A 21,797-nucleotide genomic window follows, 5' to 3' on the forward strand; every position below is an offset into this window, starting at 1 on the left:
ACAAACTTGAAAGATTATTTTTCCTCCGATTGCAAATACAAGAATACAAGTTCTATACTTACTGATTAAAATCCATCTGTCTGATAGCTGAAGGACAACAAAAGGAACAATTAAGGAAATTGTGTTTGGAAACACTGTGTTCCAACACTGTCTAGCTAAGCTTATCTCTCAAATATTTACTGCTAAAGTTACAAAAATAATCAATCACCTTGTGTTATGATTAGTATTTTAGCAAGGACCCAAGTAAGGAGGACATATAAAGAAAAGGGTACTTATTTATAAAGAAACAGGAGGGTTTAACAAAACTAAAAATCACTCCACAGGAGGAGGGTAAAGAACTTACAGAACTAAAGGTAACAAAGCAACTAACTCAACACATACAGGGTAAACGACAGACTATTACAGCTATTCAAACAATGGGGTGCACACATACAAGACTGACACAAGTTAGGGTGCAGCCAGGGACCAGACTAGACCTTAACTAATTCTAATACACAGGTAGAAGGTAACTTAACACGGACTAATGAACTAAACAGAAATACACAGACGGGAATAAAACAAACTAAACTAGAGGCAGAGACCAAACCACATAACAAGGAATAACAAAACGCAGGAGAGACCAAACCATAGACCAATAACCTTGACAGTCCAGACAGGGATCAGGCAGGATACAAACTTGTGACAAATAAAGACACAGGACAAACCAGCAGAGAACACTGGGGAGAGCAGGGTATAAAAGGACGGGGAACAGGTGAAACAAATCAGGACAAAACGAGGAAGGTAAAGACAGCAAACAGACTCACGGGAAGAGACACAGGAGGATCAATTAAATAAAAGCCAAAACCGGAAATAAAGTTAGAGAACTGAAACACGGGGACAGGACTGTGACACCTTGTCCTTTAAAAAAAAAAACAGCTCAAAACTAAAGCAGGAGCTTGAGGACAAGAAGAAGGAGGTTAATATCAAATTATGTGTCTGGTCACCTCTATTATCAGTTCATCTTTAAATGTCTCTCAGCTGCACGTTTTTAACCCAGATTTTTTGCTTTATTGAATATTTAACTTAACGTGGCATTTAGTTCATTTAATTCACTGTTTCTCTACTTTGCATAATATGACTCATAAGAAAAAGTTTGTGTCTTCCATGGTTTTCTACTGATAATAGAAACTTTAAAGGGAGTAAAGGAAGATTGAGTGTAAATAAAGACAATGCTTCATGTATAATATCTAAAACTGAGAGAGATGAATACTTTTAATATCCAAATGAAAAAGTCAAAAGTGAAGTATTTATTTGTGTTAATTTAGTAGTATTATAGTATCATACTAAGTCTAGTCATATACTGTGATTGTAACAAATATTCACTCTGTTTATTTCACATTTTTTGTTTTTGAGACTAACTTGATCAAAACAACTATGAAAAGTATGTAAATCTTGGACTTTGAATAAAGTTTCATTGTTTTCTTTCAAATCTATTATAAAATGCTAAAAGAACTTTTTTAATTTCATGAATAGATAGAACAGGACATTTTTCAGCTCAATTTAATCACAAAACTAAGAGTTAATTACATAAGAATTCATTCAGACATTCATGAAATATAGAATAAACTGTATTTGCATTTAAACAAATACATTTCTTTTCATCTCTGCTGCTGGTTGGATCAGTTTTTGCATGAAAAAACAGAGCTTGAGGGAAAAGTGAAGAACCTGGAGAACAAAAATACAGAAGTTTGAGCTTTGTGTTTTCTTGATTTTCAAAATTATATTTAATTGAGCAGAAGTTACAGCAGAATGACTCAAATTTGTTTTCATACCAAGATCAAAAGTTCTTAATTAAGAAAATACTGACTGCAAATCTCATGTCCATCATGTTCAGTCTCATGTAACCTTCTTTAATTCATCTGTAAAACTTTTTCTCCTCATCTTTTTTCTCTCCCAGTTGGAGGGAAACCAAACTACCACCAACGAGCTCCAGGAAGAACAAAAGAAAAGACAGGAGGAATTGACGACATTGAAGAATCAGCTCATAAAGGTTCATTTGATCATTAACTTTCTGAATTCAAATAATATGTTTACTCAACTTATTCTCCACATGACACTGATTCGTATTCTTGTCCTCAGTTCATCTTTAAATGTCTCTCAGCTGCATGTTTTTAGCCCAGATTTTTTGCTTTATTTAATATTTAACTTAACGTGGCATTTAGTTGGTTTAATTCACTGTGTATCTCTACTTTAGATAATGTGACTCCTGAGAAACAGTTTGTGTCTTTCATGGTTTTCTACTGATAATAGAAACTTTAAAGTGAGTAAAGGAAGATTGAGTGTAAATAAAGACAATGCTTCATGTATAATATCTAAAACTGAGAGAGATGAATACTTTTAATATCCAAATGAAAAAGTCATAAGTGAAGTATTTATTTGTGTTAATTTAGAGTAACAAAGTACAAGTATCATAGTGTCATACTAACTCTTGCCCAGGGGTGTCCACACTTTTTTGGCTTGTGAGCTACTTATAAAATGACAAAGTCAAAATTGACTACCTATTATAAAAATACAAAACATGTATTTAGGAATATATTGAGAATTATTTATATGAACAATACATGTTGGTTTAGTTTGCATAACTGCATGAACCCATATTGCAAATACAACTACAATTTTTTTTGTTCATCTCCTTACTCTGATGACTTGCACAGGAAACATAGTCCAGAGTTTATCTCGCTAGCTTGCTAGAGTTTAGCAGCACTTGGTGCAGTTGTATGCATGTGCAGTGACCCATGTGTCAGAAAAAGTCAGATGTCAGACTGGCTGCCCTACGTCAATCAGTGACAAATTACATAGTGAGGACGGATGACGTCTACTTTGTTAATTCCATGCGATCTACCCACACGACCTTTGAGATCGACCGGTAGATCGCGATCGACGCATTGGGTACTTGTATCACTGCTGATCCTGCACCAATCCTCATTCCTGTCCAAGATCCTCACACACTTCAAGTCCAATCCACCATTTTCCAGCAGATAACTATAACCTCAGACTTGGAGCTGGATCACACTGGGCTGCAAACAGCCCCAGTTCATGATGAAGGTCACAGCCTGATAAAGCAACTTTGTTAGGGAGGAAAGGAAAAAGTGCTGGGAAACACTGTGATCCAACAGTTTCCAGCCAAGTTTTAATGGTCATTTAAAATAATACTTTAAAGATTGAAGTGCAGTTTCTTCCATAGTATAGTAAAGATTTTACTTGGTAGCAGAAATCCCAACAGAATGACTCAAATCTGTTTTCACATCAAGATCAACAGATCATGATTAAGAAAATACTGATGCAAATCTTATGTCCATCATGTCCAGTATCATGTAACCTTCCTTATAAAATCTGTAAAACTTTTGCTCCTCATCTGTTTTTTTCTCTCAGTCAGAAGAAAACCTAAAACAGAAAAACAAGCAGCTCCAAGAGGAAAAGCAGGAAAGAGGGAAAACTGTGGGAGAAGTGGAGAGATTGAAGAAACAGGTGAAGGAGGTTCATTTGATCATCATTTCTAAATTCTAATAACATGTTTACTCAACTTATTCTCCACATGATGTTCAGACTTTTTCATCCTCAGTTCACCTTTAAATGTCTCATATGTTTTTAACCCACCTTTACTTTACTTTATAAGACCATATACAGTGTCTGTAAGTATTCACCACTTGACCTGTAAAAACACTTATGATCAATTTAACTTGTTTTTTTTTTTGCCAAAATTAAAGTAACAAACAGTTTTCATGTCAAAATTTAAACTATGTTTGCAAAATAATCTAAATGAGTTCTGAACATGAGGTCGATGTTTTCATCACTTTACTTTCTAGTAGAAACTTTCTTAAATGTTAGAATTTAATATTTTTTTGTTTCTCAGACCAAGTTAATCAAAACAATTGAGAGTAAATGTGAGACATCACATAAAATATTATTAATTTTCCTTTTATTGTTCTCTCAAATCTACTGTAAATCACTACTCTAACTTCTTTTATTTCATAAATAGATAGAAAAGGACATTTTTCAGGTTGATCACAAAACTAATAGAGTTGATTACATGACATTTCATTTAGGCATTCATTCATAAAATATACAAAAAACTATATTTTCACTTGAACAAATAAATTTATTTTCATCTCTTTGCTGCCGGTTGGATCAGCTTTCGGATGAGAAAACAAAGCTTGAGAGAAAAGAGAAAAGACCTGGAGAAAAAAAATAAAGAGATTTGATTTTTATGTTGGTTTTGCAGAAATAAACTTAATTGAGCAAAAGTCACAACAGAATGACTCAAATCTGTTTTCATATCCAAGAAAATATATATAAGAAATATATGAAATATGGGTATTTTCATATATAAGAAAATATGGGTTGATGAGATTTGCAAATCATTGCATTCTGTTTTTATTTATATTTTACACATCCTCCCAACCTTTTTGGAATTGGGGTCGTAAATTTGAATCCTTTAGCTTGGGGTCCTCTGTATTTTCTTGATACAAAGTGGGGGTGGGGGGGCACCAAAGGAAATTCCAACACTCTCCAACCAAGTTTTGATGTTATTTTAAAATCAGACTTTTAACTTCATCCTAACATATTCACTGCTAAAGTAATAAAAACAACAGCCACCAACCAGTTCAAAAAACTTTAAGTGCTGAAGGTCACAGTCACATGAAGCAACTTCATTAGGGAGAATAAATTAGGGAGTATAACATCAAATGTGTCATTTTAGAGACTTACTGCAAATACAAGAAAACATGTAGCAGCCATAAACTTCACAGATCAGCTTACTGTATTTATTCAGCTGTAGTCAATTCACATTAATTCCATGAAAAATAAATAATTCCATGAGTGTTCATCATTTAATGAACTATACAGTTAATGTCATATACTGTAAACTGTAATAACAATTTTTTTTCATCTCTACTGCCAGTTGGATCAGCTTTGGGATGAGAAAACAAAGCTTGAGAGAAAAGAGAAGGACTTGGAGAAAAAAAAATAAAGAGGTGTGATCTTTATGTTTTCTTGATTTTGCATATTTACATTTAACACATCCTCCCAACCTTTTTGGAATTGGGGTCGTAAGTATATGGACATGTGTAATGGAAGTCTGAATCTGTGGGCTGGAGGTCCTCTGCATTACCTTGATACAAACTGTGTGTGTCTGTGTGTGTGTGTGTGTGTGTGTGTGTGTGTGTGTGTGTGTGTGTGTGTGTGTGTGTGTGTGTGTGTGTCTGTGTGTGTGTGTGTGTGTCTGTGTGTGTGTGTGTCTGTGTGTGTGTGTGTGTGGGGTGGTGGTGGGGGCACCAAATTAAACAGTGTTTGGAAACACTGTGTTCCAACACTGTCCAGCCAAGTTTTATTGTTAATTTAAAATCAGAATTTTAACTTTATCTCTAATATATTTACTGCTAAAGTAATAAAAACAACAGCCACCAACTATCTCAAAAACCTTTGCTGTTCTTTATTGTATAAATGTACTAAAATACTAATTAAACCTGAACTAAACTATTATGTACTGTTTTTATTTAATTCTGTGATCAAGTCAGTCAGAAATAGAAATGTATTCAGACATGAACGTTTTTGTTAAAAGACAGTGTCTCTCTCATGTCTCTCACAGCTCCAGGATGAAAAACAGAGTGGGAAGGAGAGAGAGGACAAACTAAAGAAGGAGCTCGAGGAAAAGAAGAAGGAGGTTAATATTTGTGTCTAAATGAGTTTGTTGCTGGCATCTTTCTTTTTTACCTGTCCATAAAATAATTCTTATAACTAGTTGAGAGTGAATATAAGACCCTGAATAAATGTTTTAATAATTTAAGAGCCACTGCCATTGACTTTTTAACTATGTCATATGTCACATAACTGGTAATTGAGTTTGTATCACTAAACATTGTTTTTAAATGTCTTATATTCACACTTAGAAGATAATAAATAATTTCCACTTTTGTAATAAAAAAACAAAAGGCAGTTGTTATTGAAAATTTTAAAACCGATCAGTTGTGAACAGAAAATTGTTCAGAACTTTGCAGCATTTCAAATTATTGTGAAAAGATTAACAGCAATCTGTTAGCTAGAGAAGCCTGGAAGGAAGTTACAACTAGTACAAACATAAAATGTGTCTCTTGTGTGGAAGCTGTTTGTATAATGTTCATGCTATGAGATAATGATAATGCTATACGTTAATTAACTTAATATAAGTTCATGTGTGTGTGTTTCCCTTTCAAATGGAAAGAAGCCAACTTCAACTTTAAGTTTGAATTTACAGAACCACAGTTAAACCTACTTTTGTTTTGTCCTTTCTACTTATCTCATGAGTTCAGAGTCGCCACAACGGATCATTGTCCGCATGTTGATTTGGCACAGTTTTTCAGTCGGATGCCCTTCCTGACGCAACCTTCCTCAATTTCTACCTATCTTGAACCGGCACTGCACAGCTGGGGAGGGGAACCATTAAACCTACTATTCGCATTCGTTCGCATGTGGAAACATTACTGATCATATTAAGACATGATGTACAGTCCAGGTGTGATACTTCCCATAACATTTGGGCTGAGTACTTACTAATATTTATATTCAAAATGCATTTTAAAACGGTGCAAATGTAAATGCTGAGCTGTGAGCCATCAACTTCACAGCTCAGCATATTTATTCACATTATTGTTTTTTTAAATTGAAGCTCTACACTTAGTGGAATGGAAAGGAGGTGATTTGGTAGCGTGACAAATAAGCAGAGCTCAGGACTTCACACCATAGATTCTTTCTCTGAAACAGTTAATAAATGGTGTCTGAAGTCAGCATTCAGCTAGTCTGACAAGCAGAAAGAAAGATCAGATACTTTTTCTGTTACACATATATACTGTTGTTTTGCTAAGAGTTTTACACACACACACATTTTCCATCCAAAGAAAACACAAAACATTTTATACCATAAAACAAAGAACATTGTAAAACAGTCTCATAAAAGAGTTGATCACAGAACTGTTGCTGTCACACAAGATTTCATTAGCTGTAGAAAAAGAGTCGTGTTGATCACAGACTTTTCATACAGACATTAGTCAGCATATTAAAATAGACAGTTCATCACTTGTTGGGACATAAATGAACAACCAACTCAAAAATCTTCTAGCAGTTGGATTTTCTAGAGAATATTTGATCACATCTTTGTCTGGTGAAGAGAAAGATAAACTCTGTGGCCTTATCTAGGATTTTTTTGAATCTGAAATATTAATTAAAATAAAATGTTTGTGTGACTCATGTTTGTTTCCTATGTAAGACAATAATACTAATAACATACTTTTTCCCACAGCTTCTTAATCAGTCAGTGATGTAGAAATGGAAGATGAGACACAGGAATCTCTGTGGGTTAAACTAACTGAGGAGCAACTGCATGTCAGCTCATCAGGAGAAACTTGAAGAAAGTTATTAAGTCCCATGATGCTCTGTAAAGTATTGTAACTGTTTCCCAGAGTTTTGATGATAATGTGCTGTATATCAAACAATAGTCATTTCTATGCTGTGGTAACTATAATAATGCATTGTTGACATAACCAAATGTGAAGTGAAGCTTGTAAGAACTGGAACATTGAACTGTTTGTTTTTATGTTCTTGATTTGTGTCTCTTTAAAAATCATTTAGTTTCATCATTAGTTTACAATTTCCACTCTCACTCTCCACAGATGGTTTACAGCCCTTAGTCTCTAGTTCACTAATTCACTGAGCTGAACTCAACTTGTTGTGTCTCTGTGGTGTGTAGGACCCCAGACTTATTCTGTCTGGTCTTCATCTTCCTAACCAGTGTTAAAAGCAACAGCTAATTTAGCAAAATGAGTCATTGCATGAATGTATAAAGTATGTGACCACTGTCCATAATCAGTGCTTTAGTTCATCAAGTACTAGAACAACACTTTGCTTTGACTTCACTTAATGAAGTCATTTAGCTTTTATTTACTCACTAGCAGTAGATGTAGTTACAACTGACACAAATAAAGCCACTTGCTATTTCAACTACAACTCTCACTAGAAATAAGTGAAACACGAAGACTGTCTCATTGTTGTCATAGTTGACTTTAAAACTGATCTTTCAATGTGACACCATCACAAATGATTGTGTGTCATTGCTCATTTCAGACCACTGCTGTGTTTGTCTCTGGCAGTAATCCATAGCAGGTTTAGCTCGTACAGATTAAAGGTGGAGAATCCCCAGAAAGCTGGCTGACTGTCAAAGTTGAGGTCTAATAAGAAAAGGTTTAGTGTTATTCTTGTTGTTGCAAACTTTATTTTGAAAAACCACAGTTTTGTCCAACATGCATTTACACAGATAGCACTTTGTTTTGTTGTGACTGCTACACCACAGTTTTTAATAACAGACGCGATGGGACACCTTTAAGCAGACGCATGATTTAATCGCGCCAAGACGTCACGTCGTCTCCCATCCCCGTCGCAGTCCAAGTGGATGCTGCGCTGCAAGATCGGAGATTTGGTCGGAGAGAAACTCGCTGTCTGGTAATATTTTATGAATATGTTCAATGTTTGTAGATATGTCAGTCGTCATTTACGTTGCACGTTAACGTTTTGTCATTATGTTTGTGGAAAAAGTAACGTGGTTGTAAAAACCTTCCTCTGATAAACGTAATCGCTTTGTAGTTGTGTAAAAACGTGACTTTTAGCAGACTATGTGTGAGTAGATGAGAAAGTCAGTTAGTCTGTCTGCTAAAAATTATGTTTCTATGTGGAAACTGCGGCAGTTAACCTTTACTGACGCAGCCCTCTGCATAATTTAACGAAAGTGAAAGTAGGACTTCCTGAGGAAAGGACATGATTCCATCATGCAGCATGAAGGCAGGGCGTTGAAATAAAGATAATAAAACTATATAGTGTCACAGTTAGATTAGAGTTAACAAATATTTACACATTTTCACTTCATTTTCAGAACAGCTAAGTGCTTTATCCAATGGATCGACTGTGCATTCGACCCTCCCTCAGAACCATCAGTGTTCTGGTTGTTCATCTTCTCATACACGTCTGTGAAGGTAAATTAAGTATTTTTATATTAGAGACACAAGTACATTTTTATATTTCTGTGCAAAATCTTGATTTTGAAAAAAAAATGCATTAAAGTCACTTATGTTTAAAGATGATTTATAATATAATATATAATATGATACAATATATGTAACTTTATTTCCCCCTTAGGGAAACGTTTAGGGCCAAGACTTTAGGGAAACAGCAGACAGTGAACTACACTGAAAGCTCAAAGCATCAATCACTGACGTAAATGGGAACTTTCAGCATCAGCATGTAACACAGAAGGTCTTAACAAAGAGGTGATTTTTAATGCCTCAGGAATGTGAACGGGCTGCTTGGTCACACATTATCTATTGTGAGATAATGTTAATATAATTTAGAAAATTACTTTCAGGGACATCTTCTCTTTGGTGAGAACTTCCTCTTCCTGTAATGTTTCTCTTTCAAACTGAAGCAGAAGCTGAAGCCAGTAATGCAAATCTAAGAAAGGCTTGTAGTAATTTCTGGGCCTTTTTTACTCTTTGGTTTACCTTTGCTTCTTTCGACTCATCGAAAAAAAAAGAGCCAGTAAAATTTCTTCAACAAGAAAGTTTGGCTACCGGGAGATAAAAAAAAGTGGAAGAAAGTCATGTTTTAAGGGACAGGAGCGCCACCTTGTGACATGTGTGCTTAGCCTTCTACAGTGGTTACCATGGGTAACCATGGGTTTTGATTTGATGAGCTAAAAACATTGTTTAAGTCAATAAAATCAGTGGAAATTGAGCCAAGTCCAAGCAGCAGCACATTGATGACACTTTTCAGAGCAGAACGTACAGATTCTCCAACAAGACACCCAACACCAGCACAGCTTGTTATTAAAATTCACGAATAGATAATAAAAACTAAAGCAATGTAGGACTCAAGTTTTTATTTTATCTATTTTCAGATGGACCATCTGGGTAAAGTCCTGTATGTTGATGCAATTTTATTTATTTCAATTTGTTTCATAATAATACAATACCAATAAATGTGCATTCAAACACAGTGCGAAGCCTTTGTCCACCACTGGGGGAAAAAAGCTCATGTTTCTAAAAATAATGACTTTCTAACTTAAATAAAAAGATACCTTGTCATTATTTTTACTTAGTAACTCAAAATATTGATTAAGTATATCATTATTTTAAGGTACCAAGGCAAAAATATTGAGATAGTATCTCATTATCTTGACTTATTAACTCAAAATATTAAGATAATAACTTATTTTTCTTTACATTATTACATTATTTAGTAGGTCATTATTTTGAGATACAAGATCTTAATTGATTTATATATTTTTTTTGATATTATATACATTATAACAGACTAGTAGGTAAAAGCAAAGAGTGAAGATTCTTTGTCATCTCAAGTCAAGTCAAGTCAAGTCAAGTGGCTTTTATTGTCATTTCTACTATACACAGTGGTACACAGTACACAGTAGAAACGAGATAACGTTCCTCCAAGAACCAAGGTGCTACAAACAACACAAGCTATAATAAAGTGCATCGAGTGCAACCAAGTGCAAACAGTGCAGACGAAAAAACAGTACAGAGGGACAGTGTAGACAGACAACACAAGTAACACAGGACAGGACACAAGACACAAGACCCAAGACAGTGCCGACCAGTAAACCTACTGTATACTATTTTACAGTACAGTACAGTTCAGTTAAGTGTGCTAGGGGTGTTAAAAAAAAAAGAGCAGCATGTAAACGGTATAGTGCATTTAAATGTCCAGCATGTAAAAAAAGTGCAATTGCATTGGAATGTGCAAAAAACAGCAGGTAAACAGTGTAGTGCAGTAAATGTAGAATGATAAAAGTAAATAATAATAAATAAGTGGTGGTGGAATGAGATGAGTAGTGAGTGATGAGAATGTGCTGAGTTCGGTTTGCAGTGTGTTTAAGTTCTATTTCAGTTCTGTGTGTTGAGGAGCCTGATGGCTTGTGGGAAAAAAACTGTTGCATAGTCTGGATGTGGTGGCCCGAATGCTTCGGAACCTCTTTCCTGATGGCAGGAGTGTGAAGAGTGTGTGTGATGGGTGTGTGGGGTCGTCCACAATGCTGTTGGCTTTGCGGATGCAGCGTGTGGTGTAAATGTGCATGATAGAGGGCAGAGAGACTCCGATGATCTTCTCAGCTGTCCTCACTATCCTCTGTAGGGTCTTGCGATCCGCGACGGTGCAGTTCCCAAACCAGGCAGTGATGCAGCTGCTCAGGATGCTCTCAATGGTCCCTCTGTAGAACATGGTCAGGATGGGGGGAGGGAGATGGGCTTTCCTCAGCCTTCTCAGGAAGTAGAGACGCTGCTGGGCCTTCTTGGTGATGGAGCTGGTGTTGACTGACCAGGTGAGGTTGTCCGCCAGATGAACACCAAGGAATTTGGTGCTCTTGACTATCTCCACTGAGGATCCATCGATGATCAATGGAGAATGGTCACCCTGTGCTCTCCTGAAGTCCACAACCATCTCTTTAGTTTTGTCAACGTTCAGAGACAGGTTGTTTGCTCCACACCAGGCTGTTAATCGTTGCACCTCCTCTCTGTAGGCTGACTCGTCGTTCTTGCTGATTAGACCCACCACGGTCGTGTCATCAGCAAACTTGACTATGTGGTTTGAGCTGTGCATTGCTACACAGTCGTGCGTCAGCAGAGTGAACAGCAGAGGGCTGAGCACACAGCCCTGAGGGGCTCCAGTGCTCAGTGTGGTGGTGCTGGAGATGTTGTTCCCGATCCGGACTGACTGGGGTCTCCCAGTCAGGAAGTCCAGAATCCAGTTGCAGAGGGAGGTGTTCAGGCCCAGTATGCTCAATTTCTCGGTCAGGTGCTGAGGGATGATTGTGTTGAATGCTGAGCTGAAGTCAATGAACAGCATTCGTACGTATGAGTCCTTACTGTCCAGGTGGGTGAGGGCCAGATGGAGGGTCGTGGAGATGGCATCGTCCGTGGAACGATTTGGACGATACGCAAACTGCATGGGGTCCAGGGAGGTTGGGAGTTGGGTCTTAATGTGCCTCATGACGAGCCTCTCGAAGCACTTCATCACGATGGGTGTGAGCGCGACGGGACGGTAGTCATTGAGGCAGGAGACAGTAGACTTCTTAGGCACAGGCACGATGGTCGTTGCCTTGAGGCACGTAGGAACAACGTTGCTGCTCAGGGAGATGTTGAAGATGTCTGTGAAGACATCCGCTAGCTGTTCTGCGCACTCCCTGAGCACTCTGCCAGGAATGTTGTCTGGTCCAGCAGACTTCCGTGGGTTAACTCTGCATAGAGTTTTCCTCACTTCAGCTGTGGTTAGACAGAGCACCTGGTCACTGGGAGGTGGAGTGGACTTCCTCGCCTTCACGTTGTTCTGTGCCTCAAACCGGGCGTAGAAGTGGTTCAGCGCATCTGGGAGGGAGGCGTCGCGGTCACAATCAGGTGAAGTTGTCTTGTAGTTCGTGATCGCCTGGATGCCCTGCCACATGCGCCGGGTGTCTCCGCTGTCCTCGAAGTGGTCGTGGATTTTCTTTGAGTGTGCGCGCTTTGCCTCTCTAATGGCACGGGACAGTTTGGCTCTTGCTGTTCTCAAGGCCGTCTTGTCCCCTGTTCTGAAGGCAGCGTCTCTTTGTTTCAGCAGCGCACACACATTGGCATTTATCCACGGCTTCCTGTTGGAGCGTGTAGTGATGGTCTTGGAGATGGTCACATCGTCAACGCACTTGCTGATGTAGCTGGTTACTGTTGACGTGTATTCCTCCAAGTTGATGGAATCGCCGTTGGTTGCGGCCTCCCTAAACATGTCCCAGTCAGTGCACTCAAAACAGTCCTGAAGAGCAGAAGTAGCTCCTGCTGGCCAGGTTTTCACCTGTTTCAGAACCGGTTTAGAGCGTCTGACGAGCGGTCTGTATGCTGGAATTAGCATAACGGAGATGTGGTCTGAGTAGCCGAGATGGGGGCGGGGCTCCGCACGATACGCGCTGGGGATGTTTGTGTAAACAAGATCCAGCGTGTTCCCTCCTCTCGTTGCAAAGTCCACATGCTGATGGAGTTTAGGGAGCACAGTCCTGAGATTCGCATGGTTGAAATCTCCGGCAATAATAAACAGTCCGTCGGGGTGAGCGTTCTGCAGGTCGCTAATAGCACCGTAGAGTTCACACAGTGCCTCCTTAGCATTAGCGCTGGGGGGAATGTACACTCCGACAATGAAAACAGTGGTGAATTCCCGTGGTAAATAGAACGGTCTGCATCTAACAGTCACAAACTCCACTAGCGATGAGCAGAAACGTGAGACAAGCACAGAGTTCTTGCACCATTCCGTGTTGATGTAAACACACACGCCACCACCGCGAGTCTTACCGCACAGAGCAGCGTTTCTGTCGGCGCGAAACACGGTTAGCCCGTCTAGCTGGATGGCGGCTTCCGGAACTCTGTCACTGAGCCACGTCTCCGTGAAAACAAAGATGCAGCAGTCTTTGAATTCTCGCCGCGTGGTCCGCTGGAGTCGGATGTAGTCTAGTTTATTGTCCAGGGAGCAGACGTTGGAGAGGAGAATGGACGGTAGAGCCGGCCGGCTAGGGTTAGGATTTAGCCTAGCACGGACACCCGCCCGCTTGCCGCGCTTCCGCTTCCTCGAGCAGCGCTTCCGACGTCCCCTCACCTGGACACCGGCGTCAGGTGACACCGAGGGCTGGGGGCCTGGTATTTGTCGCTGGGGTCGTAGCAAGCCGAGGTCGCGAAGGTTACCAATTACTTCCTCGTGCAGATTATTGTATGTATGAACCCTGTGCCGCAGCAATGTCTGGCGGTCGTAAACATGAACACAGCTGACTGTGGTGTCCATGTACTGTAAAGGGTCTGGCTAAATACGGCAAAAACACCATTTAGTTGGATCCGGAGAGGCCGCTGCGAGCTACTGCCGCGCCGCCATCTTGAACAACCATCTCATGTAAATTATTACAGAAATTGTTTTTGTCAAGTCGAAAGTGAAAACTGCGATACACTACACACATGTGAAAGTGAAAGTGTGACTTCATTACTCGAAATGTTTTAGAAATTTTTGTAAGTGTGAGACTCGCACCAGCCAAGTGCCCGTGTATCATGCAGTGTGAAGGACGGGGATGTGGTTGTCGTAACATTAGGTAAAATTCTAAACAAATCCACATATATAAGTGTATTATTGATTTTAATGGGGTGTTGCCTGGTAGAATCAGGCAAGATAAATACAATATTCTGTATTGTGTTTTAAAGGCTTCTCAGAAATTAATTTATTATGACTGCACAACTTATTTGGCCTAAACACCACATTTTATTTTTTAATTTCTGCTTTTATTTATTTATGGTTTCACGTCATTTTCAGAACAGGAAAGTATTTTATCCGATGAATCAACTGTGCATTCGATCCTCCCTCAGAACCATCAGCGATTGTTCATCTTCGTCTAATAACCTTCTGTGGAGGTAACTTGGTCTATTACATAGTATTATATATAAGTTTTGCAACCTTTTGCACTAATTCAATTTTCATTATTTTACCATTTTTTTAATCTACCTCAATTTTGATGATGAAAGAACATTTGTACTGAACAGTATATTATTAGGATTCAGTAAACATTTGTACTCGCTGTGTATTAAATATTGTGTTTTTTTTTTTACAAGTTATTTCCATTTTAAAATATGGGGTTCTAACTTTGCACTACTGTAAATGCTAGAACATTCTTGCAACTCTGAAGTAATGAAGAAAATACTGAGGGTAAATCTCATGTACAGTTTCATGTAACCTTCCTTTATTAATCTGTAAAAATGTTGCTGATTTTTTTTTTTCACCCAGTTGGAGGGAAGCCTAAAAGACACCAACAACCAGCTCCACGAGGAAAACCTGTACTTCATCCAGGTAAGCTGTCTCACAGAGAATAATCAATAAGCTCCAGTCAAAGCATTTGTTAATTATGTAATTTGTCTTATCTTTGTCTTATCTTAGTTTCAGACTTATAGGTAAAATAATTACAGCCATATTTAATACTTTGCAATGTTCACATGCGACTCTATCTGCACCTACAACTATAACTTGAGATTTGAAGGTGGTGACTTTCATTCCAGCTGCTTTACACTGGGCTGGAGAACTATTTCTGAGACTAATATGATCAAAATAATTGTGAGAACAACAGGTGTGATTCAAGCTGGGCAGCAGGTTGGGAGTCTCAGCTGGCTGATCCCAGGCTTTGTAAGCTAGTTCTAGGAATTTAGAACATCACCTCTCTGTTGGGGAAAGAACCAGAGCTAGTACGAGAGGTAGAGCGGGATATAGGTGGGCTTACCTCTACACAGAGCACTGACTCTTCTTTTCTGAAGGTGCCCAGATTTAGAGATGTTATGTGGATGTGGGGCTGCTCAAAAGTCCCTGGCAGAGTGCTGCTCTGTTGTTCCCCCCCGGGAATGTTGCTGAGGGGAAGACTCTGGCTGGTGTTTGTGTTTATGGACCAAACAGCACTTCAGAGTATCCAGCCTTCTTGGAAACTTTGGGTGGGGCCCTTGAGAAAGTACCACCTTCAGCTCCCACGTGTGCAATAATGGGTTGGCCATGACAAACACCATGTCCGAGAATAGAGTTGTCCACAAGTGTACCTCATTCCAAAACACTATAGGCATGAAGTCTGTGATAGACTCTGTGGTCTTAGCATCAGTTTTAAGGCCATACATCTTGGACACCCAGGTGAAGAGAGGGGCAGAACTGTCAACTACCAATTGGTGGTGAGTTATAGTAGGTTGCAGCAGAGACTGTCAGATGGACTTGGTAACAAAGGTACCCTTTGGCATTGCTTTTGGACCCTCCAGAAGTGTCACCATTTGATGCTGCAAAAACAAATTTATGTATACACAAATACTGCGTTAGGGTCAGGGACTAGGGTCACAACTTCAGGGTTGAGTTACAACACAATTATATAAAAACCAAACCCTACAAACAGTGAGAATGACATACAAGTACTTCCTTATTATAGTAACCATGTATGCATGTTGTGTTATGATCTGCACAACTTCTTGCACTAGACTCTGTGAAACCCTGGTTTCCAATAGAAAAGTCCTGTGTGTTGTTGATAGTGGGTACAGTAACACTGGTTTGAGAAATGTATAACTTTCTGAACAATAAAAAGCTACATCCATTGGTTTGGAGGCACTAGGATGTGGTTTGGGTGGATTGTGGGTGGTCATTATCAGGACATGAATACTCTTGATAAAACACAATGTCTCTCTTCATTTCCACCCTTTGGTCAGTGGAAGAAGCAGCTCCAGAATGAGAAGCAAAAGAGGAAGGAAACTGAGCAAACACTAAAGACTCAGCTCAAGGAGAATAACAAACAGGTTCATATTTGCACCTAAATCTTTTTTCATCCATGTATTAAATTATTCATATAACCAGTTGTTAGAGAAAATTGGAGACACTGAAAAAATGTTGTGTTTTCTTAGTTTCATTGTTGTAACACAAATCTACTGAGACATACTACTGGTAATTCCATTTCTCATTATCTAAAGACTTTAGAACAGCAGAGCTTAAGATATAAAAAAGTAACATAGTTGCATGACATATTTCCATTACAGAGGCTACAGAGTTTCTCACATCTTCCTGTTAATCACATGTGAGAATTTTTTCAGATATTAATAAAATATGTTATATTCTGTATTTGCATTTCAACAAATCATTTTCTTTTCATCTCTCTGCTGCCAGTTGGAGAAGCTCTCAGAAGACAAAAGGAAGCTTGAGGACATATTGAAGATACTGGAGAAGAAAAGGACAAAGATTCCTTCTTCATGTTATCTTGATTGTGTTATTAAACTGAAGTAACACTGCTCTGTGAAAAAAAGTGTTACTTCAAGTACTGTCCTGCCAGAGGGTTAAAGAGAGAAAATGATCAACTACAGACTGTGCTGGTTTGTCAATAAATCAAACATTTTTCAGTTGTACAATAAAAAAGGCCTTATTCATGATTGTGAGGATCAACTGGACTTCTTTTCCTTGGTTAGAAACATTTATCCAAGCAGTTTCTTCAGTCTGAATAAAGTGGCTGGGGAACCCAGTTATATCCTCCAGAGTAGCCTTTGCTCCACCCTGGCCTGAATAAGCTCGTTAAGGTAGGAGGTGGGAACAGGGTGGAGTGATCAACGTGTAACAATTACGACCCAAACTCCCTAAACCCCAGGATGAGGGTCATTAGATGACCTTCTCCTCTGTTGAGTAAAGGGCTTCACGTACTCCTCTCTGATGAGTATGATGCCATTCAGCCTACGCGATGGACCTGCTACATCCCACGGTTTAGTTACCAAAGTTTTGTCAGGCTTGTTGGGGTGCGAAGCCTATTTGGATGACATCGGGGTATAATCCCATTCATGGGATGACCATATCCTGCAGCTTCATGCAGTGTTTGGTAGACGGCGTGATGCCAATCGTACACTCAATTTGGCAAAGTGTGAATTTGGTTAAGCTACAGAAGTTTAATCGGGAGAAGTTGTGGAGCAGGGGCGAGTCAAACCGGTGCATTCCCCATGCCTGCTTCACACTGTGAACTAGTCCTTTTTTTAGGGATGGTGAGGTATTACAGGCTTTTCTGTAAGAGTGTTTCTGCAGTCACAGCCCTGCTCACTGATTTGCCGAGTTTAAAAAAATGCTTTCACTGGTCTGTTGTTCATATGTTGCATCCTCTAATCCACAGGAGGTTTTTTTGTAACGGTTGAGTTACTTTCACAAATGAAAGACGTAACAGAAAAATAATCTGGCAAGGTATTGTAGTCAGAGCTGAGTATATACAGCCAGAGGCCAGAGGCAGGTGGCAGTGATTAGGACTGATTTGTAGTGAGGTGGAACAAGTGACTCAGAAGCAGGAAGTGGAAATACAAAATAAAAGCTAGGAACAGGAAGTAAGTCCGGTGATAATGACAATAATTCAGTGATAATCTGTAACAGTCTCTCTTGACAATGATATTATCAAGTCGTTTGCTTGTTTTTAAATATCTATTCATATGATATGACTTTATTGTTGCAGCAACTAAGACAACTCAAACTACCATGGAAACAAATGAAACCCAAGTAACTGAACACAAAAACCACTAGAATGCAGAGAGAGTTTAATGTACTGAGGAAATGGATGCGATTGCCAGGTCTACTGAGGCGGAGTTAAAAGTCTCGTGAGTAAGGGAGGTGCTACAACTCCCTGTGTCAGCAGCAGAGTGGAGTGTAGATGCTGCAGTGGAGAAGGCTGAGTCACAGCCACACCCTGGAGCCCTGGTGGGAATATTAGCCAGAGGAACAGCTGAGCTAAAGAGCTCCCCATTTTGACAAGGCTTGGGGAACGGAGCAAAGAATCCAGCAAGGTGCCTGGATTACATGGTTGTGAAGATCCTTGAGCATCTATTGAGTCACTGGGGGTAGGCCGGTATTTGTTTTGCTTTTGAACAATTGAGCCAAAACATGATCCATAAACAGGTTTTAATCCCACACTACAACCAATCAGAAGAAATAGTTGTCCACACACACAAACAATATACAATACTGTGTGTGTGTTTGTGTGTGTGAGTGTGTGTGTGTATATACGTACATATATATATTTTTCATATGTTTGTCAGCTACATGACGAGAAACAGAGAACGAAGGAAACCGAGAAAAAACTCAATATGGAACTGAACAACAAGACGAAAGCGGTTCAATTTCTGCCCACATCAATAAGCAGCTTGCATCTTTTTTTGTAAGGATACTTCCTCTTCCTCTAAAGAGAATGGGACACTTTTAAGCAGACGTACGATTGGATCGCGCTGACGTCACGTCGTCTCCCATCCCCGTTACAGTCCAAGTGGATGCTGGTGGACTTGTTTGTCTTATCCTCTATTTCTTAACACTGACACAGTCTGAAGCAGAAAGCTGTAGCCTCCATGTTGTCTTGCTGCTGACTGAGCATCAGACTGAAATACAGATGAAGTATAATGTAGCTGAGAACTTTCTCTTCCTGTAAAATTTTTCTCATGTATTGAAGCAAATACTGGAGCCAGAGTTTAAAAAACTCCCTTTTAAATACAGTTCTAATAAAGACCTGTTGTAATTTGTGCCTGTTTTTACTTGTTGGTTTACTTTTGCTTAGAGTCTTAGAGGCACAATGAGGGGTCAGAGAGAAAAGAGGCTCTGCATGGCTTTTGTTTTGTTGAGCTAAAATAAATGTGTTAAAAACATTCAAATTTGATGGAAATAGAGCCAAGTCAAGGCAGCAGTCATCTACTGACCTTTTACGACAGCAGCACATTTTACAGAATCATGGCAGAAAGTCACAGCACAGACTCACCAACATTACAGATTACAGTTGCTGCTCCTGACAGCTGCAGGTCTTCATAGCTTTTTCTGTTCTTCCCATCTTTGATTAAGGTGATATGCTGCTTGAGTTTCTCAATAAAATGACAAAAGCAGGATTTGTAGCCAGATCAATATATCTGGATGTTGTTTTTATTTTCCTCCTAACAAACGTCATATGCAGTGAATGATTCTTTATGGAATTTACAAAAATCACAAGCATAATTTATGTCCTTTACCTGTGACAGGTGAATCACCTCTTTAAGCTTATTACTGATGCTGTAATCATGTTGGATACAACAAGCTTCTCTCCACTGTATATCAGCCATGATGACACAGCAAAACAACTCTGCTGCAGGAAATATTACACAGTCCGAAGTGTTTCTGGAGTGTGTTCCTGCTTTATTTATTCTGAATATCAATATCTCCATTTTAAAATGCGTGTTGAGCTTTAGCTGTTTGCCTCTCTGCAGTCACAGGTCTTTAAAAATGAAGAGAAGCAGAGCGAAGTGCGCTGATAGCAACAGAACTTTCTTTTGCTTTGACTCACCACAGTTTGGATGGACGGAAGTAGATCCTGAAGCCAGAGCTGCACATGCGCGATGGGACACATTTAAGCAGACGTATGATCGGATCGCGCTGACGTCACGTCGTCTTCCATCCCCGTTACAGTCCAGGTGGATGCTGCGCTGCAAGATCGGAGATTTGGTCGGAGAGAAACTCGGTGTCTGATAATATTTTATGAATATGTTCAATGTTTGTACATATGTCTGTCGACATTTACGTTGCACGTTAACATTTTGTCATTATGTTGGTGGAAAAAGTAACGTGGTTGTAAAAACCTTCCTCTGATAAACGCTTTGCAGTTTCGTTGTGTAAAAACGTGACTTTTAGGAGACGATGTGTGAGTAGATGAGAAAGTCAGTTAGTCTGTCTGCTAAAAATGATGTTTCTATGTGGATGAATTCATAAACTTCTGCGCAGCGAAAGTATAACTTCATTTCACTAATGGTTTTATTATTTGTGTGAAAGTGAGACTGGTGCAGCAGAAGGTGCCACAGCTTTTGACTTTATTATTTCCTTAATAGGATGTTGCCTGGTGTAGCGGCCCGGTGAATCAGTGGCTCAGACAAAAGCCACGTGTTTTGCGGCAGTTCATGAAGGATTCGAAATGTTAAAACTCCAAATCACTGCAGCGACCACTGAAGGAACAAACGGAAAGCTGTGGATTTTTGTATTTTATGTATTTTTAATTGTTGTCATGTTCAGTAAGTACCTGGAATGCTGCTTTTAAACCTACTGAAAAGCTGAAAAACACTTTGAGGTAACATTAACGTAACATTTTGCATCAGATTATGTCTTTCAAGCAACACTAGTCTTTGTATTTACTACTTACATTTCCATATGTAAAAAATACTTTTTGCCAGTAAAGTCTAGTTAATTTTCACTACTTATTCTGTGTGTGCTCTACTATGAGTTTCAAATATGTATTTATATTTTTTAAAATTCAAATTTACCTAATTCCTTTAATTTCCATATTACTTAATTTGGATTGGGACTTACTTTGTTTTTTCTAAATGTGCTTGGAGTTGTGTGACATGACCTGTAGAAAATGCAGTTTAAAACTGCAAATCTACTAAGACAGATCTTCTGTATGGCTGTATGTATCATCTGTGTGGTGTTTATGTTGGAACATGACCTATGAGATTATAAACCTTAGTGGATGTTTTTGGTTCACATCCTTATCTTGCACAGCGGCCTCAGTTCTGGTTGTCAAGGTCTCCTGCCTACTGATTAACTGGATCAGATGTATCCAGTGAATCAGAAGCTGGTAGATACCATCTCTCCAGTGAGGTTCAAGCTGGCGAAGACAATGTGAATTGGTATCTAGCTTCTGATTCACTGAACACACCGGGTCCAGGTAATGAGCAGTGGACGGTGGCTCTGAGCACTGGGGAGGCAGTTTTATTTAAACGGAGCAAAATCAACAAGATGATTTCTTGTTGTGTGCGTGAACCTAAGAATTTTTTTACGGATTACTTAAAAAGATTTTGTTAAGGAAAAAGTGCTCAATGTTCTGTGTTCCGAACAAATGCAGATTAACTTCTAACTTAGATATTTTTAAGTAAACTTTATTTGTTAACAGTGCAATAATTTACATCTGTTTGTGTTTTTACTTCATTTTCACAGCAGCAAAATACTTTATCCCATGGATCAACTATGCATTCATTCCACAATCGTAACCATCAGTGTTTTGGTTGTTCACCTTCTATTACACTTCTGTAGAGGTAACTTAAATATTTTTAATATAAAAGGAATAAAAAAAAAATTTGCATTAAGTACATTATTATTATGTTTCTGTGAAAAACCTTTGATTTTGAAAAAAAAAGCACTGACTTGGTTTATGCTTGAAGTTAATTTAATATAATTATTTATAATATAATCATTTT

General features: G+C 38.8%; 1 protein-coding gene and 1 long non-coding RNA gene across 25 annotated transcripts in view; one reads left to right on the plus strand and one right to left on the minus strand.

Annotated features, from left to right (window-relative positions):
- The window catches only part of LOC137137533 (butyrophilin subfamily 3 member A2-like), a 38,445-nt gene that overhangs the window by 6,261 nt on the left and 10,387 nt on the right, over nucleotides 1-21,797 (plus strand). For 3 of the 23 annotated variants that reach the window (XM_067523931.1, XM_067523932.1, XM_067523930.1), the window contains exon 9: nucleotides 1,935-2,029. The exons of 1 other annotated variant lie outside the window; for it this stretch is intronic. In XM_067523931.1, the coding sequence (XP_067380032.1) occupies nucleotides 1,935-2,029 (95 nt within the window). Of the gene's footprint in view, nucleotides 1-1,934; nucleotides 2,030-3,411; nucleotides 3,517-4,171; nucleotides 4,417-4,939; nucleotides 5,013-5,626; nucleotides 5,702-6,238; nucleotides 8,509-8,935; nucleotides 9,036-9,198; nucleotides 9,330-14,382; nucleotides 14,481-14,850; nucleotides 14,914-16,292; nucleotides 16,380-16,484; nucleotides 16,525-16,616; nucleotides 16,655-16,743; nucleotides 17,004-19,061; nucleotides 20,616-21,537; nucleotides 21,636-21,797 lie in introns of those variants that run through there. 19 more of the 23 variants (XM_067523937.1, XM_067523935.1, XM_067523939.1 and 16 more) reach the window with 19 other exon arrangements.
- On the minus strand, nucleotides 18,628-19,726 carry LOC137137578 (uncharacterized). 2 transcript variants are annotated; one of them, XR_010915745.1, is made up of 3 exons: nucleotides 19,587-19,726; nucleotides 19,343-19,430; nucleotides 18,628-18,968 (listed from the first exon to the last, which is right to left on the minus strand). It is a non-coding gene; the product is annotated as an uncharacterized lncRNA (long non-coding RNA). The 2 variants fall into 2 exon arrangements; XR_010915746.1 differs by having other exon boundaries at nucleotides 19,343-19,433; nucleotides 19,587-19,714.

This window comes from Channa argus, chromosome 12, assembly GCF_033026475.1.
Source record: "Channa argus isolate prfri chromosome 12, Channa argus male v1.0, whole genome shotgun sequence".
Taxonomy (NCBI): domain Eukaryota; kingdom Metazoa; phylum Chordata; class Actinopteri; order Anabantiformes; family Channidae; genus Channa; species Channa argus.